General features: G+C 50.7%; 1 protein-coding gene across 4 annotated transcripts in view; it reads right to left on the reverse strand.

Moving 5' to 3' along the window:
* RBPMS (RNA binding protein, mRNA processing factor) overlaps positions 1-25,983 on the reverse strand; it is a 140,452-nt gene that overhangs the window by 31,352 nt on the left and 83,117 nt on the right. For 3 of the 4 annotated variants that reach the window (XM_075127440.1, XM_075127442.1, XM_075127443.1), the window contains one exon: positions 5,745-5,875. The exons of the other annotated variant lie outside the window; for it this stretch is intronic. In XM_075127440.1, coding sequence (XP_074983541.1) covers positions 5,745-5,875 — 131 coding nt within the window. The remainder of the gene's footprint in view (positions 1-5,744; positions 5,876-25,983) is intronic. 4 annotated transcript variants of the gene reach the window in all.

Here is a 25,983-nt window from a genome sequence, read left to right on the forward strand (position 1 = left end):
CCCTGGAGTCGGGAAGGTGTTTCAGGGCAGAAATGCATTAGCATAGCTGGCCTCAGGGAATCCCCAGCCAGCATGTGGCAAATGCCAGTGCTGTTGGCCCTTCATTTTCATCATTACAAAGTTCATGCTCATCTTTTATGTGCATTAAAAATAAGTTATAATCCACTGCCCTTGAAAAGTCATTGGCACATATTACTAATAGTCCTCTACGTATATCTCACAGCAAATACTCTGAGCACTTAACTGGCACCCTAACAATTTAATTTTCAGTTTGTTTGCCCATCACTAGATCCCAATGCTGCTAGAGCAGAATAGGGACCAAAGCCTGCGAGCTTAGCACGAGCTGCAGAAGCACAAAAAAGCCTCTGCACCTACCAGCCTCTGCGCTGCTTCAGTCTCATAACTTACGTGGCCTGGTTTCATTTACGGTTTCGTAAATGCAGCCACCTCTGGGGCTGAGCCCTTGAATGCTACTGTCACAACTGAGTAATCACCCTCTGCAAGCAGCTGTTCAGTGGAAATGCTGGCTAGCTTGGGGGTGTTCGCATCTGGTGCTTGGGGCAAGCCCAGCTAGGGCTAGACAAGTAGACATACCGAACACGAGAGAAGCCCGAAGCAATAGTTTGGCCCCAGGAACGGAACAGGAGGATGGAGGGCTATAGGAGGTAGACTGCATTACATAGATTCATAGCTAGAGTATAAGGCTAGCAGGGACCATTGTGATCATCTGACCCCCAGCATAGCACAAGCCCTATGACCTCATCCAGGGATTCCTGCATCCAGCCCGGTTAGTGTGTGGTTAAACGAGAGTGGCTCTGTTAGAAAGCAAAAAGAAAAGGAGGACTTGTGGCACCTTAGAGACTAACCAATTTATTTGAGCATAAGATACACCCAATGTTCATTCCAATGAATGGAGAATCCACCGCATGCCAATAGTTAATTTTCCTACATTCACCAAAGGATGTATACTCCCATTTCTACCTGAAATATCCAATGCTCCCTCCCATAACAAGCCTGGGCTCTCACCAGGGTTGGAAAACACGACATGCCATCTCCATGTGGCTCCCTGCCCCAGCCGCGCTCAGAGAAGGGAAGCATGAGGCCAGGTCTGAGACCTGGCCAGCCACATGCCTTTTATACCCACAGTGTAACCACTGGGTGCAATTCTGCCATATGTACTCTCAATGAGCAGGGCATTATTCTGCCAGCATGTCCATAGAAATCAGTGGGGCTGGGCCCAGAGACGGGATTGCTCCATGTGAGTACGGGTGGCAGAACTGGGTAACGAGAGCCGTGCAGCTGAAATTTCGCTCCTATGTTTCAGGGAAGCTCTGATCCGGGTTCTGGTGGCCCAGCTGCAAGGCCTTTGTCTGCATCCCTGCTGGTTTGCTCTGGTTTTGGTGAACCCCAGCAGACTGATCACCCCCAGGAGCCACTGGCCAGCTAGACCATCTACCGGCCAGATGAGCACATACATCCAAGGGACACTCCCCACCAACCAAATCACATGTTGCCACCATGGCCCTTCCCCTGCACTAGTCCTTGGCTCATCACCCCCGCTAAATCAGACTCACTCGTCTCACCCCATGCCATGCCGCAGATGGCAAGGCTATGGGCCGCTCAGCCCCCCTGAGCCAGCAGCCCCTGCTGGGAGGAAGGGGGAGAGCATGGACCGAAGGATGGGGAGGGGAAGTATAAAACCCCAAAGAAAGGAATGTCTGAGGCTAGAAAGGCCAGGAGGAGGAGCAAGTGCAGAGAAGAAGGGGATGAGGAAGAAATAAGGCAGGATTCTGAGCAAGGGGCTTTACAGGATCTGAGAGGAGCTGGGCCTGCAGCTGTGGGTAGACGCTACTGTGAAGGGGTTGGGGCTCGGGGAGCCACAGGGTGACACCTGCCATGTCTTGGGCCAGGGCCTGGCACCATGCTGCACAGTGGGGACAACAGGGGAGGGCAGACAGGGAAGGTCGTTGCTTGGGCGAGGAGGTTGACAAGCAGGCGTGGCCTGCCGCCCTTCTCTCTGCCCGCCGCCCTGGCATGGACAGCCTTCCTTGGGCCCATTTCTCCTAGCAACGGGGCTGCCTGTGACCGAGGCCCTCCCACCAGCGCTAACGGGGCATTGCTTTCAGGAACGCCCTCGAGCGGACCGAGATGTTCGAGCGTTGCCTGCCGCGCCGAGCCGTTCAGGAGCAGCCAGGCATGCTCAGCCTGCTGGCAGGCCAAGTCCACAGTGAGTGCTCGTCATCCATATTTAATTATTCCTCTTGCTCGTTAATTTTTAACTACAGCACTCCTGCTATCAAGGGCCATTAGGGGTCCCAACTTCAGGGTTCAACGAGCAGAAAAGTGCTTGTGACAGAGCGTACATTACTTGGTGTTTCTGCCTTCCACTTTGCTGGGCTGGCTGGATTGCGTTAGCCAGCAGGCTGCACCACCACTGGTTGTGAATAAAACATGGCCCTCCATTTGGAGTTCATTTTCCTTTTCCTCCCCGTCACAGGCACTTTGCTTCAAGCTGAAGTTCATGAGCTCACTCGAGTTCCTGCGTTTCCATGAACTATCTGAATTGCTGTAGGGAACGTCCCTGCATTACCAGCGGGTCTCTCTAAGGGTAGGCCTGGCGCGGGCAAGCCAGCTGCATGGATGTACATTGCCAAGGGGGAGGAAACCCAGAGTCAAGTGTTTCTGCCCCTCCAGGGCCAGGGTCTGCTAAGTTACTGAGTCAGCAAGCGGTTGGGCAGCCCCAAGTGGCAGCTTGTGCTTATGCTCAGCCCTGGCTTATGCCCCTGGATCCTGGGCTGTTGGTCCAGTCCAGGTCCCTCTCTTGAGAATCTGTGGGCTAAGTTTAGGCTAGCCTTTCCAAAAGCAGTCCCTACCCACGATGGCAAACACGGGGAGCTGCTGGGTGTCGGGGTCTTTTGAAAAACTGGCCCATAACTAATCAACTCATGTATTTAGAGCCATTCTCCCCAACTGCCGTGCTTTAAGCACTGACCCCCAGCCCTTCCTGGGCAGAGGAAACAAGGAAAGGCCTTGGGTTTTATACCGAGCCTGCAGCATTGCAGCCGTACATGATAGCCTGGCATGGCTATTTGTCCGCCAGTCTGGCCCTTTAACGCAGAGTGTGGGAAAAGAACTTTTACAGCCCAGAATAGAAACGCACCATCCTGTTGGTCCCTTCAGGCCCTAAAATCTCTGAATCTAGCGGTGAGTTTTGTTCTCACTGTCTGGTGGCTTTTCATCCTGGACAGACACGTACACCCCACTCAACACTTTCAGTCGCAGACAGATCCGCAGCAGCAGCGTGAACTGGAATTCTCCCACGTTTACCCTTGAACAAGGTCAGCCTTTCTACATTTTCAGCCTCCCTCGCTAGTCGGTAACCCTTGGGCTCAGCTCCAGTGGAAATGCATTCAGCATTAATAGTGGAAGGAGGACAATTACCCACAGCCTGGGGAGCAGATACAGCCAGGGGTGGATTTACTAGGTATTGTAGAAAGTAGTTTGAGACCCGCTCTTCCCTCATGCGAGTGGCTGACAGTGTAAAGGGAACAGCTCAATGGGGCTATGCTACCACAGTGGAGTGTGACAGCTCTAAAGGCGGGTGGCTGGCTCTAAAATGGCCTCTCTCGGCAGGCAGTGCTTGCTTGTGCACTTTCCAAAGGTGGCCGAGTCTGTCTAACTCCGGCGTCACCTGCCGATGGAGACGGAGGAACGATGTGCTCAGTTGCAGAAAAGAATCTGCAGTGACCAGAGCTAGTGATGAAATCTCAAAACTGAACTCCCCGCGGGCCCAAACTGAGCGGCAGCAAAGCGAACCCTGGCCTAGCTCAGCGGATCCACTTGCAGGTTGGCTTGGTGGTAGGGCACCTCAGGGGCCACAGCTTGCAGGCATGTAACACCCAGCCCTTTGGTTTGTGTAGGCATTTCCTGATGCTGCTACCTATCTCTGACGCTCATCTTGGGAGGTGCTGTTCATGGGATCATATGGATGAACAGCTCATGGGATCACAGCTCTTCTTTGGCTGCCTGGTGCTGCCTCAAGAGTTCTGCTCTCTGTGTTGTGTTGGGACATGGAGGAGAAGGGAATCACAAACAGCAGTAAGACTTGCCTCTCTCCTGCTGCTTATCTGAGTGTGAATGCTCCTGGGCTGCTGTGCATTCTGCCCTAGGAACATACACTGCTCCATAACATGTTGGACTAGGGTTTCTGTCTGTCCCTCTATGGAAGGCACGCTGCTTTGGCTGTCGCTTGGGCTATGGATTGCTCCTGGTGTAATGTCGCGGAAATCACTGGCATCTCCTCCAGCTTAGCTACTCAGATACTCCATGCATGACTACATGCATTTGTATGTCAGATCAGAAGAGCATCAAAGTGTCTGGATTGTTAATGCAGGAAAAGTCGCTCCAGACAAGCCAGGTGTACGGAGACAAGTGCAGTTGCTATCAAGGAGTGATAAAACGAGTCTCTGATGGAAGGAGCTCCCCAGCTTTGGTAACATTGCGCTGCAGACTCGGCCCCTCAGGGGGGTAGAAACGTGATTTGCTTGGTGGTGGTTGCCATTTACATGTAGCTGTCGTCATATGTGGCCAGCTCGCAGCAGGGATTCACCTGACCCCTGCTCCCTTGCCTGCAGGAGTCAGTGTTGGAAAGTCTCAAGGACTAAGACTTCCGTCTCTAAGGTTTCTGACAAATAATTTTTCAGGGCCTGATCAAAAGTGAGTTCTTCTGTTCTCTCTTCCATCGTATCATTTAAGAAGCTGGAACCCAGCTTATTCAACCCATAGTGCCCAGGAGCCAGACTAAGCCCTTGCCTGCACCATGCCTGGAGTCCCACCTTTCATTCGGCTGGGATCACCTGAACCCAGAAGGTTTCTGGGCCTGTTGCAAATCCTCATCTCCTTGCTCACACTAATCCCCGCTCCTTGGAGCAGAGCTGGGCAGCAGCTGCAAAAATGTACCCCAAGCAGACCCTGGGCACCCCAGACCTAAGCTGGGGGCGAATGACCCATCCCCCGACACTTTTGTCCGCAGCCTAGCAGACCTGCCAGGGATGACCAGCTAAGGAGCCTGAACTCCTCTCTCAGCAGTGGTGGTGGCTTCTGGCCTGAAAACACCGGTGCGTGAGGTGGAAGGAGCACTATTAATCACCAGCGAACACCAACCCAGTAACCAACTGCAGCTGCAGCACGTTGATCTGTCCACGTCAGTGCGACCGACACGCAGCGACAGCTGCTCTTGTAGCATGGCACTGGAGCACCTACCTTGGGATCGGGAGCCCTGGCATCTAGGCTACAGCACCAAACTCCTGACCTTACGGGTGGCCAACTCCAAACACACCCAGCCACACAAACACGCGCCACCCTGATTGCCTTCCAGATAATTAGCCGCACGTGCCAGTCCGGGCTGCACAGTACATATATCCAGAGGTACATATGTACGGGGTTCTTCAAGACCCGGTAGATTCTAGAACTGCCTCCCGTGTCCTTTGTGTGAATGAAAGTGAAAGGATTAAGGAAGAGAGAGGTTCTGGGATACATCAGGCAGTGTGCGCGATCATCTCGGTAAGCCTGTCCCCACCCGTCCCCGGAGGATGGGTCAGCTTGATTGAGGTGAGATCATTAATCTTCTGGAGGAGTGTCTGTTAGCCGGACAGGGGTTAGTTGTACAGGGTGCGCTGGGGGGACCAGCTTCGAAAGGACCGGTGGTAGAGTGAGCGAAGTTGTGGCTGGTTGGTATAAATTACCTGGGCATGCAGTGAAGCGGGATAGGTGAAAGCAGGAGGAGGCAGAGCAGGTGCTAACTCCGCTGGGTACAGAGGGTACGGCGCCCACACTTCAGGGCTACTGGGGTAAAGTGCAGGCACTGTGAGCTCATCTGCAAGAAAAGAATAAGGAGAGTTCATGGTTACAAAACAGCAATGTTCAAAACAACCGCACAAGAGAGCTCGCTTCACCTCCGTCAACTCCTCCGTCAACTGCTACCTAAGCTCAGAGGGAAAAGCCAAAAGACCGGGGGGAAAAACACTGCTCTGGAGGAGGGTCTCAGAGCCACTGTGATCCGAGCAGGACTGTGTGCTAACGTGACAGGGTAGCGGCGGGAGAGTAGATGACTGGGATGACAGGATGACAGCTGGCCGAAGAGACTCCCCATCGGACGGACTTGTCTCGGAACGGGCTACTGCACGGGGACCAGGGTTCCCGCAAGGGGGACCATTTACCTACCAGAACTCTTAGCCCTTTCAAAACTGACGGGAGGTGTTTCGCTGCCACTGTGTCACAAGGGGGAGAAGCTCCGAGTACGAATCAAGGGGGAATATTTCCCCTGGGTGGAGACCGTTAGCCACAGTTACAGGCTGAGCCCCAGACCGGGTTTGCTGGGCCAGGACACTGCACCGTTCGGTGATGCAAGGCAGCAAGCAGTAAAAGAGACACGTAAGCATTGTAACCAAACAGACTGAGTGCTGACGCTGCCCGGGGCGTGTGTGACAACGGCTGTACAGTGATTGGGGTGCACCGCAGGCCGGATCGTTCCTGTGCCGGTGCAGGGAGAGAGGGCCTGGGTCATGCCTCCCTGCTCAGAGTCTGGGGCCACTGCACCCTCTGCCACAGCCTGCCCTAGGGTGCATCCAGCCTTGCCCCTTCCTGCCCCAGGGCACCCCCCCCCTCCACCTTGAGGCTACTGCGGAGGTGGCATGGAACTGGTTCTGTGCATGGTGTGCAGGCCCCTTGAGCCAGGGGCACTCCTGCCCGTTGGGCCCTTTGTGCCAGCCTGACAGGGGAAAAGGGGCCACAGAGCAATGATGGATTGAGCCCCACTGGTCTAGAAGAACTCAAAGCATTACAACCACTGGCATTTGCAGAGAGGCCATGCATGAGTTCTGCTGGCTAGAGGGAAAGGGAAGCTGATAGTGTCGTCGCTTTGGGAGTTAGAAACATCAGCCTGGCTGTGGACACTGAGTACCCAAACTATGTCCTGATGGTCTGGTCAGAGCCATTTACCAGCTGCCAAAGATGCACAGCTGGGGCCTGATCACCAAGAGAAATCCTCTCCCCGTTATGCCATATGGGGAAAAAGGAGAGGTGTAGAAGAAGGCAGATGGGGGACAAGGAGGAGGATGGCTGGGGGGAAATGGCAGCTAGTGGCCATCTGGCCATCTCTCTGTCTCATCCATCAATGGGGTCTCTACATGCAACACTCTCAGTGGGAAGTGTCTACGGGGCACACGTTAGTGCAGCCAGGGAACAAAGGGCAGCAGAGCAGACCCAGATGGTTGGCAGTGCCGCTGTGGCAGAGTTACAAAGGGATCTCACTAAACTGGGTGACTGGGCAACAGAATGGCAGATGAAATTCAGTGTTGATAAAGGCAAAGGAATGTGCATTGGAAAACATAATCCCACTGAACATGCAAAATGATGGACTCAAAATGAGCTGTTACCGCTCAAGAAAGAGATCTTGGCGTTATCGTGGCTAGTTCTCTGAGAACATCTGTTCCATGTGCAGTGACAGTCAAATGTTAGGCGCCATTAGCAAAAGGATAGATAATGAAACAGAAAATAATAATAATGCAGCTGCATAAACCCATGGTACGCCCACACCTCGAATACTGTGTGCAGTTCTGGTCACCCTGTCTCCAGAAAGATATATTAGAATAGGAAGAGGTACAGAGAAGGGCCACAGAAATGACTGAGGGGATGGAACAGCTTCCACATGAGAGATTAATAAGACTGGGACTCTTCAGTTTAGAAGAGAGGCAGCTAAGGGGAGATACGACAGAGGTCTATACAAGCATGACTGGTGTAGAGAACGTGATAAGGAAGTGCTATTTACTCCTGCTCACAACAGAAAAACCAGGAGTCACCCGATGAACTTAACAGGCAGCAGGTTTAAAACAAACATAAGGAATGCACGGTCACATAAGGCACACTCAACTGGTGGCACTTGTTGCCAGGGGATGTTGTGACGGCCAAAACTAGAATGAGGTTCAAAAAAGAACTAGATAAATTCATGGAGGATAGGAGGAAATGTCTATTAGCCAGGATGGGCAGAGACGCAGCCCCATTCTCTGGATGGCCCTAAACCTCTGACTGCCAGAAGCTGGACTAGACAACAGGGGATGGATCACTTGGTAAGTGCCCTGGTCAGTTCCATCCCCTGTGAAGCACCTGGCACTGGCCAGTCAGAAGACAGGACACTGGGCTAGATGGCCCAGTGGTCTGACCCAGTATGGCCGCTCTTATGTGCCTGTGAGAACCCTACGGGTCTGGGTAGGGCATTTCAGTGTTTGTGGTCCCAGATTGGATTGCATTTCTTTGTAAAAATGCATTCTTTTTTTTCCATATTTTTCCTTGTGGCAGGGCAGAGTTAAGGTTCTTCAGGTGCCCTCATTGTGCGTTTCTTATCTTAACAAATTCGGATTTCTTTTAAGTATACTCTTAATGTGAATTACCTGGGTTTATAACACTTGCATTGGGGTAATTATAGAATCCCTGTAATTTTTTTACCCTTAAATTACTGACACATAATCTCAACATAACTCCATTTTAAGGTTGTTTTTTTGTGAGTTTCCTTCGTTTGGTAAAAATTATTTAAAATGTCATATGCGAATACTACACGAGAGACCCAAAGAGCATGCTGCCATGTGATATTTCTAATTATCTGAAGATAGATAGATGCCCTTAAACCATAGTTTAAATGTTAACTTCAAAGGACAGATTCACCAGTACACCAGACCAGCACAAAGAAGCTGGAGTGGGCCAGTCACGTAGGGTGAGTTTATAGCTGCTTTGCATCACTGGAGCAGCCAAGGCACATGGGAGAATCCAGCCCTAATTTGCAACTGACCTATTGTTTCGAGGGCTGTGTTAGTGAGATGGCACCATGTGAAGGGGGCAGGGGCAGTCCAGTGCCTGAGTCCCATTGTCTGTGCTTTAAAGGGTCCCGCTTTGCTTATGTCTCAGCGCACAGGGGAGCCAAGGCAGCAGTGCTATGAGAAACCTTTCAGGAATTGATATCTGGGCCAGCAGGTAGCCACAGAAAAACAGTTGGGCCAAAAAGTCTCCCAATGAAGCTTCTGGACGTACGTCCAGTCTCCATCCTATCCCTGAGTCATTACAGACAATAGCGATGCTGAATGCAGATTAGCTGCCGAGGAAGAATGGAGACTGGTTGAGTCACCTGGGATGTCAAAATGGCCTCACATAAGAGTTACCTGAGCTATAGGGCCTATCTGTAGCCTGTAGAATAATAGCAATTAGAGACAACTACCATTAATGACTTAGCTCAATTTCTTCCAATATAGCCTATGTGCAAGATCATCATTAACTTTACCTATACCAAGAGTCTGAAGACTATATGTGCTAGTCTGTTGTTAAGATCATTTGGGAGAAAGAAAAGTCTGACAGATGCTAAATTTTTTTTAAGGGCCCAGTTTTTAATTAATTTTAACTCACATTTGATCCTCCTCAGCTGCATGATTCTCACCAGCCCTAGACACTTCCGAACATGGGGGTCTTGACTTTCCCCAGCCACAGGGACCTTGCCAGCCTAAGAACCTCCCCAGTCACAAGGGTCTCACCAACCCTAGGCCTTCCCCAGTCACAGGGGCCTGGCCAGCCTCAGACCTTCCCCAGATGCTTGAGCCTCGCCAGCCCTAAACCCTCCCCAGCCACGGGGGCCTGCCCCCCCCCCCGACCTTCCCCAGCCATGTGGGTCTCGCCAACTCAAGACTCTCCCCAGTGGCAAGAACCTTGCCAGCCCTAGCCCCTCCTCAGCTGCATGGGCCTCACTAGCCCCACGGAGGTGACAGCTAAGGGTTTTTCTCAGCACTCACAGGGTATTTCAGCTGAGATGTGGCATGGGGAGAGCCTGGGTCCCAAGCCCCCATTGTCCAGTGTGTGCTGGCCTGGCAGCTTCCATCACATTTTATGCTCTGCAGGAAGCTGGATCTCTCCAAGGAGTCACAGGAGCTGTCCGCCTCCTGGTGCCATCCCAGACCATTTCCAACACAGGCTCTCTTGGGAGAGAAGCCCTAGGGAACTGCTGGCACGCAGTATTCAGACATAGCAGGTACTGTCAGGGATGAGAGGGCCAGATCCTCAGCTGGTGTAAATCAGACAAATAATTGACAGCGGTGGAGCTATGCTGATTTACGCCCGCTGAGGTTCTGGGGGACAGTGTAGGAGCATGCCAGGAAGGCTCAGTACAAGCCCTTTAAGGCTGTTCTGCCCTGTTGCATATCTGACAGGAACACCAGACTTGCAAACCTGCTACAATTGCTAGATAATTCCCTTGTTGCAGAAGCTGCCTCTTTTAATTTACTGTTTTCCTAGGGTTAGTTGTGAGCCTTCAGTTTACTGATCTGTGTAGATGCCACAGGAACTACACAGCTGTGAATGATTTAACAGCATCATAAATTATTTGTGGGGTAACAACCATGGAAAAAGCTGCTTACCCCAAAAAGATAAATAAGAGTAGGGAAGCTGATACCAAGTTTAAGATTCTGATTAAATTGTGGGATTTATTACTCCCAGGGCTTGCATTACTTACGCATAGTGAACTTTATTGGAGGTTTATTTACAGCTAATGCATAGGACCTGATTCATTCATGAGGTTTTTTTCCATAAAAAGAAGCCCACTCAATTTTTCTGCCAGTGGCAGCCGATCAGAAACAGCAAGGAAGTGTGGTCCCACTCAGAACGTGGTGCTGTTCACTTACTAGTGAGTGTTCCCTGGTCAGAAACTACAATAATCTTTCAACATGGGGAGAAAAAAAAAAAAAGCTTGAAAAAATGACTTCACTGTTAGCTGCTTTTTTGTGGTACCAGTGCAGTGTAACCTGCAGGAACTGATGCCTATAGGCCCAGGAGTAACATGCGGTGCTGCCCACGCTTTGCCCGGTTCCTGGATGGACGGAGCACTTTCCTTTTCATGGATACCAAAGGCAGAGTTTCACGGGCTTAGCACCCACACTGGGACCAGGTTTTGCAAAGAGCTCAGCACCCAGAAGCTCCCACGGTGGTAGGCAGGGACAAATTCGCAGAAGAGCTCTGCATCTCGGGAGCCAAGCTCTTTGGAGAATCTGGCCCTGACTGTGGATGCTGAATACTTCTGAAAGTCTGGTCCTAAGTGCAAATAAAGACTTGATTGCTTGTGCTCCCCATCTGTCTGTATCCACCTGCTCCTCTGGTCTTATACTTTGATTGTAAACTCATTTTTGTTCTGTGGTTGTACAGCACCTAGCCTGATCTGCTCCTGAAGCTTCTAGGTGCTACCACAAGGCCACTAAATAAGTGACACGACTGTATCATAGTGCCTACATACAAGGAGGCAGAGTGGACATTGTGCAGGCAACCTGAATGTCGGCATTTCCAGATTCTCACGTGTTTCTTTTGCTAGCCTTATGTAGGGTGGCCAGATGTCCCCATTTTATAGGGGACATTTGGCCACCCTACACAAGGCTAGCAAAAGAAACAGTTTTGTTTACAGTTTACATTTTATAGGGACAGTCCCAATTTTTGGGTCTTTTTCTTATAGAGGCTCCCCCACCCCCGTCCCAATTTTTCACGTTTGCTGTCTGGTCACCCTAGCCTTGTGTAGGCTGCTCTACCGAACATTTCCTACACGCACACATGGACTGAAGTCCATCTAATTAGAAGGATACCGATGGAGCGTATTCCGAGAAAGAGGGAGAAGAACATCTCGCGTACCTGGGCTGAGTCAGAAACAACAAATCTGAACCATCAAAGGCAGAAGGTGATGAGAAATTCCAGTCTCGTTTCTTTAAATTAAAAAAACAAAACAAAAATGAACCACTAAAAAGGACAAACAAACAAGTGTCTGAGTTCAGGGAGATGCACAGATGCTTTGCAGCGAGCCGCCTGCTTCCCAGCATTTACCACCAGCACAGCCGGAACGGGATGATTACTTTTGGAAGCTCTCCCATTCAGGCAATGCTGATTTTCCGGGTGACAATACTCCCCTTGGTTGCACCTTCCGCTCGCACACCCAAAGCAGCCCCCGCACTCAGCTTGCAGAAGAGAACATGCACAGCGAGCGGCCCGCTTCCTAGGGTATCAGCACTGTGTGTTGGATGTGCGTTTACAGCCTGGCAGTGAGGTCAGTGCAGCCCTCCCAAGGTGGGTGCTGCAGGGTAAGCTGCAGGAGCACCCTGTGGCTGGTAATGGCTTTGGTTGGGCTTTATTTCTGGGTGAGCCGAACATCCCTTTGAAAGATGAGCTGAAGAAAATCCTGACTGGTCGGGTCGTTGTCCGACTGATTGGCTCGACAATGGCCTTTTAGCAACCAACAAGGTTTGAAAATGCTGTAGAGAAAGCCCCTTCGTTCAAAGCCTTCTAGCTTTCCCCACGCCGCCCCCCTGCTTTCCAACCCACCCCTCCCACCAGCTTGTGCCAGCTGAACAGTGGTGCGAGCAAGCTGCAGTTCAGAGCTGTTCCAGACTCATTCCTCCACTAGAAATCATCGATACCCTGTGATCCTTCATCATCACAACTGCCAAGCCTTGCGCAGCTCCCTGTCTGACACTGCATGCAAATTAGTCGATGAGTTAATTTGCAAATACTTTGCATATTACAATAAACTTCAGCTTAATGTTTTTTGGAAGTGATGTGGATTTATTGTTGGTTAAAGGTCCTGCTTCAACAGCTCGGGTCTGTTTAACCCGAGGGCTGTTCCCCCACCTGATGCCCTGCCAAGCTGCCCAGCTCTGAGCTGTTGGGGTGAAAGGGGCCATTCATCCTCCATGGCCCAGGCAGTTCTTGGCCTCTCTCATGAGCCTTCCTATGCTGAGCACTGAGTTTGTGGCGTGAGAGCTGGAATTGGGGCCCACCACACTCAGCTCATCTAGGGGCCACCAGCCATCCATCAGATAGGAATGACTTGTAATCACTGCTGAGCTGGGCTGGTTTCGTACATGGAGCCACAGGTGAAAGGGTTTATTATTTGAAGGAGGACTTGTGGCACCTTAGAGACGAACCAATTTATTTGAGCATAAGCTTGAGCTGTAGCTCACGAAAGCTCATGCTCAAATAAATTGGTTCGTCTCTAAGGTGCCACAAGTCCTCCTTTTCTTTTTGCGAATACAGGCTAACACGGCTGTTCCTCTGAAACCAGTTTATTATTTGAGTAATTCAGTATGACGGGTGAGCAGGAAATAAGGTAAGGGACCACTGACTGAATGGTGCAGATAAAAAGTGAGTGCCATCCATCCTGTGCACCGAATGACGTGGGGAAAAACCAGCGTGTGCTAATGTCATTACAGACAGTATCATAATGCATAAGTACCCAGGAGCTGGGCTGAGGTTACCTGGGCTGCCTTGATTCTGGCATTTCCTAACTCTGGAGTGTCAACTTTGCAACCTTAATGGTCTTTTTTTGGATGCAACATATAGACACTGAACAAGCAGACAGCTCCTGCTGCTTGGGTTCCATCATACCACATGATAACTGCTATGAAAATGCCATTGACAAGTGGATAGCTACTGCCAGCAAAATGTTCACATGCCTGAATAAAAATGGTTTGAACCGTACCTCAGAGGACATGACAGCTAAACCCAGGTTATACACAATACTCATTGTGCCCTCATTACCTTACGGCTGTGAAACATTGATACTGACAAAGCATCTGGAGCAAAAGCTGCAGACATTTGAACTGCACCATGTCCTAGTTGTGACAAGTCTCAATAGACTAAGAGAGGACAACACCCCTAGAAGACTGAAAGTGCAGCGTGTGACTACAGTCACCAAAAGATACCAACTACAATTGTTTGCCGATGTTGCTAGAATGACCCCCTACCAACTGTCTAAACTGTTCTCTTTGGAAGAATGCATGGAGAGAGAGGCTGCAGGTACCCACAGAGACAGTGGGATAACAGTATCTAAAACCATCCAGGAAAGTCCCCAAGAGGTGCAATGGTGGTTCACAACAGACGTGGATGGAATCTGCTCATAACCTCAACCCTACCCAAACCCGGCTTGGAGGCTGTTATCTTCTGTATGTGGACTGCCTCTGGAGGAAGGCACAATGTGGTCTAACAGTCAAGAAATCCACTTTCCCAAGAGACGGGAGCTATGTTGGTCGGAGAAACTCTTCCAACGACATAGCGCTGTCTACATACAGGGTTAGGTCGGTATAATGTGTCGCTCAGGGCTGTGAATTTTTCACACCTCTGAGTAATGTAGTTATATCAATATAAGTCTGTAGTGTAGACCTGGCCTTAGTTAATTCAATGGCAAAAAACGATATTAATGCAGAGTTCAGGTTGCTTGGTGGTAGGTCGCTCCCTTGCAGAACTTATACTTAGTGTTCTGTAAAAATTCCACACCGGTGCGCGACCTAACCCTGAGTGCAGACAGCGCTGTGTCAACGGTCCTACGGCGTCAGGAGAGTTCTCTCCCGTCGGCTTAGAGCGTCTTCATTAAAGCCCTACAGCAGTGCAGCTGCACTGTTTTAAGGGCAGCCTTGCCCTGAGCTGAGCAAAACACAAACTTCTGGACACCAGGAAATGCAAAGGTAAGGTTGCCCATCCTACCCTAACTCTGCCCTCTTTCCGCACTGCCCCACTACGCCCCGTTAACACAGACGTCTTTACTCTGCCAGCCGCACAGCTCAATGGCCAGTTAGCAACTCTGGTAGTGCACGTATCACTTTCCCCTCAGCAGTCAACGTACCTGTGCTGTGAGTTCCCAACCCGCACCCTATGTATCTTTGGAAACACCACATCTGCCTGAAGATCAGGGAGTAGCCACTCTCCCCACCCCAACTTCCCCAGGGGATAGTAAAATATAAAAGGTCCCAAACAACCAATCCAACGCTTGCCTACGACCCATCCACATTGCCCACCCCTTCACAGCCACAGCACCTCTCCCTATCTGCTCCGTCCGTGTCTGCCCCCCACAAAGTCCTCTGTCTCCAAGAATGTTGGCTGGACGGGCTGCTGACTTTATTCTGCTGTGCCCACGGTCAATACACTATAGTGTAACAAGCAAACACGAATTATTACATGTTTACTGCACAGATCCACAACTGGCACCATTTTGACTTATCTCACAGCTACAGTTTGCGCTCTAGATCTCAGCAAAAAAACACTTCGCTGCTTTTCAGAAAAGTTTCTGTGTTTTCAGGGCTTAGCTATCTGGAGCCCTGGCTCAAATGATATCAGATGTGGCTTGCTAACCCTACCCTGCACTCCCACTAGCTACCCCAGATTCCAAGAAAATCAGTGCACATTTTAGAGCATTGTCCTTTAAACAGGAAGGAGGGAAAGGGCTTCTCTCCACACCCATTGCAGCAGGAATGAGAACACCCCATGGAGGCAAATACACACTGAAACAAAAGCACGAGACATGTGAACTGCTCCATTCAGCTCAGTGGGTGGTCCCACCCCCTTCTGAGTGTTTTAGAGCCTCTGCTATGCATAGGACATGCCATTTCTCAGCTCTGCACCCAAAGGGGCAGGATTTCCCCAGATCCTGGCTCATGTGGAGAGTCCGACTCCTGGCGTAGCATGGGGACAGTGAGAGGGGTCAGACCCACATGGGGCATATCCCAGCTCATACGAGGGGGCATGGACACCCCAAGAAGAGCAAGAGCCCCCCCTCCAGATCTGGGCACCACATGGGAGAGGTGCTTGAGGGGCTAACAGTTGCCCCTGCCCCATAGCTTCCCCAGACCACTCACCCTCACATTTCTCTTCCCACTGTCCCGCTTGCTGCACTTTCCTTAACCCTAAGCCTTCCTCACCTGAGCCCCAACCCCTATCTCCCCTCCCCCCATCCCCATGTATCCCCCTCCCAAGCCTCCTCCTCTCGCCGCAGCCCTGAACCCCTCTCCCTCTATTCCCCCCCACTCATCTGCCACCTAATTATACCTCCTCTCCCAGGAACCATTCACACATCTAATCCCCCCCACCCCCGAAAGACTCTGAATACATTCCTTCAGAACAAAATTGCCATTCATGACGCAGGTCCACACTACAGACCTACATCGGTAGAACTACGTCGCTCCAGGGGGTGGATTGTTCACCCCCCTTCGCAACGGAGTTATACTGACCTAACCCCCCATGTAGACTGCGCTATGTGAGAGGGGAAGCGGATTCATTACGCTGACGGGAGAGCGGGCTCCTGTCAGTGGAGGGCATCGCCATGGAAGTGCTACGGCCGCGCGAATGCGGCGTTGTAAGTGTAGACCTGCCCTCACAGGTCTGCACACTTAAAACGCTGCAGCAGCTCCCCTGTAGCACTGCAGGGTAGACACTACCAACGCTGACGAGGAGTTCTCCCGTCGGCATAGGGAATCCACCTCCCCGCAAGGCGGTCGCCACCTAGTGCTGTCTACACGGGGACGTTTTCATACACCTGACCAACGCAGTTAAACTGACCTAATTTTCTAGTGTAAACCGGGCTACAAATTGTGGCAATCTCCAGCCACTTAATCCAAAACTCCTTTTGTCTAAGGTGTAGGTTTATGATGAATGTGTCCTTAGTTATGTTAACTGAAGGGTGAGTTCACAGTCATCAAATGCAATACAGGCTGTGAGCCATCCAGTCATGAGCACCGCCCAGTTTAACAGTGCCAGGCAGCAGAAGGAAACCTTTTTTGGGGGGGCCTATAACTCAGGAACCCCTAAGTCAAATGACCCCAAATTTGGATGACTAACACTGCAATCTGCCCCCACAAGGCATACTAAATTTCAAAGCAATATGAGTAACCATTTGCATTTTAGAGCACTTACAAGAGTTGAGTTTTAAAGCCTTGTAAAATGGCCGGAATGGAACACTCTCGCCATTTTTCGGTAGTGGAGCGTGCATAGTGTAAAAATGTCCATTGTCTGACATAGTGTTCACCATTTCGGTCGCACAAAAACGTAGTGGATGCCAGGCACTAACTGTGGGTAAAACTCAACAGACTGAGCCCATTTTTACCTGCATCACAGCAATAGTTTGACCGCAAGCTCTGGACAAGAAAAATCCCCACCTAGAAATGTGTTTTTAAAAAGGGGTATTATTTCTGGGCTTATGTCTCTGGAATCCCTGGCTCAAATAACTCCAAATTTGGGTCAGTCGCCCAATCCCATACCCACCTGAGTCACACCACATTTCAAAGGAATCCAACTAAGCAGGTCGATTTTAGATGATATAGAAAGACCGCGCTTTAAACAGATGTTTTGATGCCACCTTAATTATGGAGGGGCTGTTGCACCACTATAATGTTGTACGGTAGTGTCTCTTTCACGCTGTAGATCTGTAGGCTCCACAGCAGAGATGTTCACACTTCGCAGGGCTGCATCATGTGTACAGTTTGAAGAGAAGCCTGTGTTTTAATTGCCTTGATTCAGGGAAGTGAACGTGTGAGAGCAGTTTCCCTTACGCCAGGTAATGTGAAAACGCACCAGGATTTCTAGCAGACAGTGAATACTGTCAGGTTTCAGAGGAACAGCCGTGTTAGTCTGTATTCGCAAAAAGAAAAGGAGTACTTGTGGCACCTTAGAGACTAACCAATTTATTTGAGCATGAGCTTTCGTGAGCTACAGCTCACTTCATCAGATGTTTACCATGGAAAGTCTGCTGCAGTTTCCACGGTAAACATCTGATGAAGTGAGCTGTAGCTCACGAAAGCTCATGCTCAAATAAATTGGTTAGTCTCTAAGGTGCCACAAGTACTTCTTTTCTTTTAGTGAATACTGTGATTACTGCAAGTATCATTATGCCATAATAGCAGCCCTGTCTATCGGGAATCCGAACCTCCATGTACAACTTTCTGCAATGAACAGTCTCGTTTCTGCTTCGGATCCACGTGAACGGTGCTGAGCCACAATGCCTGTGCACTTGGCCTGTGGTTACCCTTCCATACAAATGCACTGTGATAATCAAAGAGTGCCTGACTGCAACCTTCAGCCACTCCTCTAACGAGTAAAAAGCATGTGTGTGTGTGTGGGGGGGTGGATTGACGGGGCCAAGGCCTGACTGGTAGTTGGAAAAGAGACATGGGTGAGGTCACGCTAAAGCAGGATCCAGGAAGCAGCTGCAGCGTGGAGGAAGCAGGTGGGCCAGTGAGCAGAGATTCAGCAGCCAGCTGCCTAGGGGAAGCGAGAGCATACAGGGAAGGGAGCACCTCTGGGGGATGTGGATCAGGATCCGCCATCGGGAAACTCTGCACTACTACCAGAACAAATGTTCCCTGGATCCTTTAGGGCTGCAGCGTGTGAGCTGCTCTTTGGGATTGGCAGGAAAGCCGTGTCATTTCAATCAGAGTGACCGCCGCCTTCTCTCTTCACCTCTCCACTTCTGCTGCCCTTTCCCTCCTGGGGGCTCTTAGGCGCAGCTGCTCACCTGCATAAATATCTCGCACTGCTAAAAAGGAAGGAGCTGACAATTTATGTCTCACCCCCAGGTGACTAGGTCCTCCATAGACAGAGTGTAGCTGGTTCATGTATGGAGGAACAGCCCTCCTCAGCTGGTGTACCAGAGAGTGTCTGCTTTAATGCATGTTTTTATCTCCTCCACGCTCCCCACTGGCAGGGTGACCTGATTTCATTTCCCCTACCACTTACAAGGCTGGTGTGTGCACTCATGGCCATTGCACGGGCATTTATAAAACATCTCTTGCATTTTTCATGCACACCCCACTTATAAGAACGCTCCAGTTCTATGAACAGCTCCCCAGCGTAGCAGCCTCGGCCTCGAGTTTTCAGGAGTCGCGGTTTTCATGTATTTAATTAGGGCTGGATTTTCCCACGCCCTAATGAAGCCACACGAACCAGCCCTGCCTGGCCACACTGCAGCTCAGGAGAGCATAGTCTGCTGTGGGCTCCATAACTCCACTGCCTGTAAGCAAGTGGGCAGGGAAATGCATGAGTGGGGGATACATAGCTCTGCATCCCCCGTCACCACGTGCTAGCTGGCAGAACTTGCTGGGATTGCCGGGGAAATAGAGTGTACCCCATGAAAGAATGAGGAATCTTTCTCCCTGCCCTCTGACCAGAGGGGCTCAGGGATAGAATTGCTCTATGGCCCAGCGGCTGCTTGGAGCCCCCCTGGGGCAGTGCAGCTACACTGAAAGCTCAGTCCAGCCCTTTAAGAACATAGGTCTTGGCTCATAAAGAAGTGATGAAAATTGATGCTGCCCAATGTTTTAGGGGCGGCTTCTGGGTGCCCACAAACATCTGCCTCCTCGAGCCATGCCAGGGAGGGAGATCACGGAAAAGTGCCCCACCAGCATGACCCGAGTGAGCTCTGGGCACCAGCCCTGTGCTAGGATGTGGCTGCAGGGCTGTCGTTATTGTTGAGAAGAGTTTCCCAGGCACGCAGGGTGGCTGGGTGCCCAGCCGCCTTTGGATGTCACTGGGCGTTGGGTCCCATTGGTGCCTTTGATTCGCACAAGGCCTGGGAGAGAGCATGAGGAGAAGTGCTGACTGGGCCATCGAGCTGCTGCTGCTGGTGGTGGCGGAAAGGGCAGAGTCCCACCTTGGGAGCAGGTTGGGTAGAACGGGGGCCAGCTGTGGAGGGCTTTGTCAGGCAGGGCAGGAAGTGAGGTTTGATGTGGTGGAGGAGGGAAGCCAATGGAGGGACTCAAAAGGTATGATGTAGTCAGAAAGCAGGTTAGGCGATGGTGAGACGGCCAGAGAGGAGTCCAGCAACAAGATGATCAGAGCTTGGACCAGAGAGTTGGCCAGGAGGGCAGGGGGGAAGGTCCAATCTCAGAGAGGCTATGCCGGGAGAAGCAGCAGGACCAAGCATGGCCTGGCTGTGCTGGTCAAAGGAGAGGTCTGAGTCAGAGATAACGCGAAGGTTGTGGGTTATCTCTGGGTGCGGTTGATGACATCAAGATCAGACAGGAAGTGTGACGGGAGGCTTCAAGGGAAGGATCCGGAGACTGGTTTGACCATGTTAAGTTTCGGTGATGACTGGACACCCCAGAGGAGATGTCAGAGAGACAGGCCCAGGGTTTGGTTGGGATGGAAGGTCCCACACGGAGAGGCAGATCTGTGAGTCGTCGGCAAAGCGCCGGTCATGAGAGCCATGGCTGAGGCTGAGATCACCCACAGAAAGGCATAGAGAGAAGAGGTGAGGGCTGAGGATGTGCCAGCATTCAGTGCCTTTGCCCTACACTCCTATAATCACGCCAGTGAGCGAGTCCCTCCTCACTATACTCTCCATGTCTGGTGCCATGCTTTATCACTCCCAAGCTGAAGTGAGAGCCTAGTGCTTTGGGGGAATAAGGGGAGTGACTTCAGCATGGTAAGTTTCGATTTCCATCGTGAATACACTGACAATGGAACCGCTGTGTGTTGTATCTGCAGCTGCTGCCATTGTAGCCTACAGGGTTTCCCCTTCCACACCCACAGAATGCTTGAGCCAGATAGGGAGGAGAAAGAAGAGGACTTGTCATGACATGTTCAGTGAGAGCCTTCAAGCCAATGCTGCATCAGAGATTGAGCCCAGGGCCTGGAGGATCACCCTTGCAGACAGCTTAGACAAGGATAGAGTGGAGAGGAGAAAGGTGCAAGAAAAAGAGAGTGGCATGCAGCAAGGGGTGCTTGTGCTTCTCAGAGAGCAAACAGAGATGCTGCAAACTCTGGTAGAGCTGCAGCCCATAGAGAACGCTATATCCGGACCTCCCGGTACCCCGCTCAGCATTCCACATGGCATCAGGGGTCGGTGCACTACCCTTACCACTCCACCTGGGGGGCCATTAAAGAAAACAAAGGCTTGACGTACACTGACTTGTGAAAGCCATGGTTGGTGTAAGTGTACGTGAAGTGGAGTGTTCTTTCCTCTTCATAAGCTCTGTTCCGTTAATTTATTACATTTTAAATGGTTGTTTTAATTGCCTGAGTTCATGTTACAGAATAAAATTCTATATTTTGGACATAATTAATCTTGGTTAGTTCACATGTTGGCTGGTGCTGAGCACCCACCGGCAGCCCCCATCAGCTCTCCCCCAACGCCCCCGTGCTTCCCGCACTTTCGCAGCATTCAGGAGGCTTGGGGGGGGGGGCGGGGGAGAAAGAGATGACACAGAACTGGGTGGGAAGAGGCGGGGTGGGGGTGGAGCAGGGGCAGGAAGAGGCAGGGCAGGGGTGGGGCCTTGGGGGAAGGGGTAGAGTGGGGGCAGGGCCTGGGGCAGAGCCTGGGGTCGAGCAGCCCCCGGCCCTTTGGAAAGTTGGCACTAGTGGTTAACACACATTTCAAGGGACCATTCAAGGTGAAATGGCCTGCTAACACCCCTCCAGTCATAGGGAGGAAAGGAAGGTAGGAGGGGGAGGAAGCAGCTGGAGAGAAGGCGGTTAGTGGGTTATAGGTTGTTGTAATAAGCCATAAATTTGGTATCTCTGTTCAGTCCATGATTTTTAGGGTCTAGCAAAATTATGAATAGGAGTGTGATTCGTTATCGATTTTGTTATACCAGTGCAACCCCTTGTGCACTATCCTGGTACACCTCATTCCCTTCCCAAACTGGAATAAACGGTACTGGTGTGAGTGCCTTTAACGCAGCAGCAGTGCACCCATGCTAGGGATTTTTGGTCACTTCAGCTATACCCCTACAATTAATGTTGCAAAACTTTCTCGGGTAGACAAGCTCTAAGATACTTCTCCCCCACCGGAGTTCCAAACTAGCAGCCTGAGGCTAGGTAGCATTAGCCACTCCCCGCCATTCACCCAATTTCTTCCTCCTGCTCCTCTTCCTCACTCCAGGCTGGGGTTGGGGGAAAACAAACTTTCTTCTCAGTTGACACTTTGAGTTTCAGTCAGGACCGAGAGGCTCAGCCCCTCTCGTGCACAGTGAGGAGCGGAAGGCTGGCCTACAGGTTCCAGTGCTGGCCTGCAGCTTGAGAGACTTCGGTTCAGTTCTCTGCCCTGTCCCAGATCTCTGTGCGACGGTAGGCCAATCCCTGTCTCTCTTTGTGCCTCAGTTCCCCATCTGCCCAGTGGGGATCGCAGCTCCGCCCTGCCTCACAAGAGGATACAGACATTAAAGATTGAGAGGGGACTCAGGCACTCTGGTGATGGAGTGGATAAATACCGTGGACAGATAGTTATGCTACAGACACCAGCCTCTTCCCGATGGGGGGGCTGTGCCCCCCAAGGTCCTGCCCCTCTCAGTGACCTGCTCCTGTGGTAAGTACTGGCCCCACCTTCTCCTCTCCCCCCCTTGAGGCCCCGCCCCCCCTGGCCAGGTTGGAGGCCAGATGCCGGAGCTGGCCAGTGATGGGCACTGGTTGCTCACAGCTGGTAAGAGTTGCCTGGGTGGGGGGACCCGGCGCCGGCAGAGCCCTCAGGGAGCAGCGAATGCAGAGGGCAGGGCGGATCAGTCCAGGCTGCTGTGGAGAGCCCCAGACCATCCACTTGCCCTGGGCCATGCGCTCCGGCAAGTGGGGACATGGGCCAGGGGCTGCTCTCGGGCCCCCCGGCCTCCTGCCACAAGCTTACTTCTTTGATGCTGCTGGAGCTGGGCACCCGGACAGGAGCCGCCACTTTCTCCGCTCTGCCTTCAGAGCTGGGCAGCTGGACAGCAGCAGCTGCTATGGGGTGTGTGTGGCTAAGGCAAATTTTGGGGTGACGATAGCCCCCACAAGCCCTCTTTCCCCCCAGCGCTGCCCCTGGCTGCAGATCTCTGAGTACTGCAGCAGCCTGCAAAATATGAGCCATTTGTCTTAACTACCCAGGAATTGGAACAACTGGATGTAGATTTTATTAGCTTCCCTTGCTTCCCCCTTCCTGCCAGAATCCTTCAGCAGCTCCCCCAGCCTGGTGGGGGCTGCCTGCTGCCCATCCCCCTCCCATCTTTGGCAATGGCCCTGAAATTTTCACTGTACCTTTGTCCCTTGTCTTGTTCCAGACTATTTTCCCGCTCCCACTCCAAGCCAAAACAGCAGAACCAGTCAACAGCAATAACACCCCCTCCCCCCCCCTGAAACCAAGGAGGAGCAAAGCCTGCCGGGGAAGCCTTTGAATGACACAGGAGATTAAGAGTTTACACTGTTGACTTTAAAGTAAGATAAACAGTGAAAACTTGGCAAGTGTTAACATAAACAACTCCCTCTCCCGCCACTCATTCCTAAGGCCAGAGCTCATTGCTCGGGGAAAGCACATGCCAAATAGGGCACCCTAACCTTTCCCAAAGGGGCTTTAGCTTGACTCAGAGCCGAGGGACTCCAGCTATACAGTGGGGTGGAAGGAATACAGAATGGGCCGCACAGCACAGTGGGAGCTGAAAATACTTGGAAAGTCTTGTCTCTTCTGGTGCTTTCTTCCCTTTCCATCAAAATCATAGTATGGGGAGAAAACAAAGGGTTGGGTGTTTCCACCATAGGATGAAAACGTTTCAGGTGAAACTGTGCCCTGTGCAGTGCCCAGGTGCCATCTAGGCCCCATTTATGTCCTCCCTGCAGGGCTTGTGCTGCTCTCTGCACAGAGGGAGGTTCACTATAAATGAGCTACAAACGAACCTGTCTGTCCAGGTGAAAATGCCTTCCTTGCATCTGTGCTGGCAGTTACACTGTTCTTCACACTGATTCAGAGGGATCCAGAACAGCAGCAGGTCATTTCCTACATCGGGGCTCCATGAGAGGCACTGGGCTGTGTCTAACGTCCACACAGTTTGGACCAATTGATTTTTGACTGGAGCCAGGATATGGGGCCTACAAGATGCTCTGTTGTAATCTCTTGCTAGCTCACACGTGACTAAGTCGATTATGACGAATTGCATCACTGTTGGGACTTGTTCACACGGTTTGAGGAAATGAAAATGAGTGATCACAATTCTGCACATGCTCTTGATAAAATGCAGATTAAAAACATGCATCAAAATGTCACTGAAGCTTTTGTGAAAAAGGACAGATGGTTCTATTCTGAAATCTTACTGAAACCAGGTTTGGAACACGGAAATTCCTTGCCGACCTGCATTTCCTTTTACCAGCCAGCTCTCCGGACAGCACCACTCACTGCTGCTGTTGTTTGGTTACACTTGGACACAGTTAGTGTCCCAACTGTGGATTTTACATGGTGAAATGGGGCCCTTTCACGGTTACATGCTGGGGGGCAGAGGGCAGAAAAGGGAAAAGAATCTGCTCCAACTAATTCCCGGATGCAGGTGAGGTTCTCCAGACTGTGCTGTACAGGTGCTCTCGTTCGATGGGCGTAATGATCCCTCCTGGCCTTTACATCTACGGCTATTCCAGGATCACTGCACTACGGCATGCTGTTCACAACGCTGACTTCCGTGTTAACCCCAACATTTATCTAACTCTTTCCCCCCCACAAACGCTGGCTTTTAGAGCATCACAGACGAAACACCCCCTGCCATTGTTCTTTAGGCCTCGCTGAGTTGCACTCTTCAGGCCCAAACTAAAACCTGGGGTTCACATGCCCTTCAACTTTAGGGATAGAGAGTGAGGGAGACAGGAACTGAATCCAACCCCTGGCTGGGAAGAGCCTGAGCTCTGGATTCCAAACCTCACCCCTCCTGAATGTTTGCTCTTTACAAAAGGGTTGTTTGGGAGAGGAGAATGGGGAAATCTGAACGCTTTGGTTCCATCTGCTCAGTACACTGTATTCACCAGGGATTTGTAATGCCTTTTGAAAATTAGGTTTTATTCATTAATCTAGCAGCATAACTCATTTTCCATCCCCGTCCCTAAAGTAATTTGTAGGTATTTTTGTTGCACCAACAAAGTCCAATCAGCTGACAGATCCTTTGGGAAAAACCTAAAGTGTTACATAAAAATCATTCCTGGGGGGGTCATCTTTTGTTTTTCATTCACTTGGTCTCTTCCTAATGTAGCCCCAACTCTGGGAACTTCTTCGTTGTTTCAAGCAAATTCCATTTGTTTTCCACATAAGCTGCTCCTTAAAATATGATCTACTTGAGAGGAGAGGATGAAGCTTATACCTTGGATTTCTTTTTACATAATTTAATATTCCTTTTAGTGAATTTTAATTCCCTTTTAAAAGATTTTGCTTCACTGCACTTGTGAAAAGTAACCAAAGTACTTCCAGACAGTAGGAATTTGCAGTCATAGTAGGTTTTAAACTATTGCTTGCTTGATTGCAAAAATACTGCAGAGCTGGCAGTTGTCTCTAGTAAACAAGTTGCTGTTTTTGCAGAAAAAGTAAGTTTGTTAAACCCCTTTTCCCACTCCGAGTACCAGCTGCATGGAACTCTGGGGAAAATGCCCCCAAAAGTCTCATGCACATGCAGTGAGGGTAAAATTACTGCAGAAGGCAAGCACAAGGCCTTGGCATAGTGGGCACTGTTAGATTGTTTATTATTTGCTCTGCACTAATAACAGGACCTCTGTCCCCCAAAGAGTGGTGGCTCTCAGCCCAGAGGCTATGTCACCTCTACGATTCTGTCCGGGCAGTCTGAGGGACACACTTTCTTAGCCTGACTGTGTCTGCCCCTTGATCTTCCTTAGCTGTTTTCCACCTTCTCCTTTGTCTGTAACTGAGTTCAGCTGCCAGTGAAGAAGCCAAGAGACAGCACTCCTCATTCTCTTGTGTCAGAGGTTTCTGAGTCTGCAGAGAGCCTGGAACAGTAGCTCTGAGCTGTGAACTGCCCCATTCAACTTGATGAGTGTTAATTCAGATGCCACTACAAATGCTAATAGGGTTAACAATTTCCCTGATCATTGCAGCATGTGAGAAAGGAGACAGTCATGTTATGCAGCTGTGCACAATCTATTTGGAGCGAGCGCTCATTCTGGGGCCAGAACAGGTTGGCCTGGAAGAAACCCTCATTTTTTTGCAAAAAGAAAAGGAGTACTTGTGGCACCTTAGAGACTAACCAATTTATTTGAGCATGAGCTTTCGTGAGCTACAGCTCACTTCATCAGATGTTTACCGTGGAAACTGCAGCAGACTTTATATACACACAGAGAATATGAAACAATACCTCCTCCCACCCCACTGTCCTGCTGGTAATAGCTTATCTAAAGTGATCATTTTTTTGTTTCCTCAATCAAGAA

This window comes from Caretta caretta, chromosome 4 (genome assembly GCF_965140235.1).
Source record: "Caretta caretta isolate rCarCar2 chromosome 4, rCarCar1.hap1, whole genome shotgun sequence".
Lineage (NCBI taxonomy): Eukaryota > Metazoa > Chordata > Testudines > Cheloniidae > Caretta > Caretta caretta.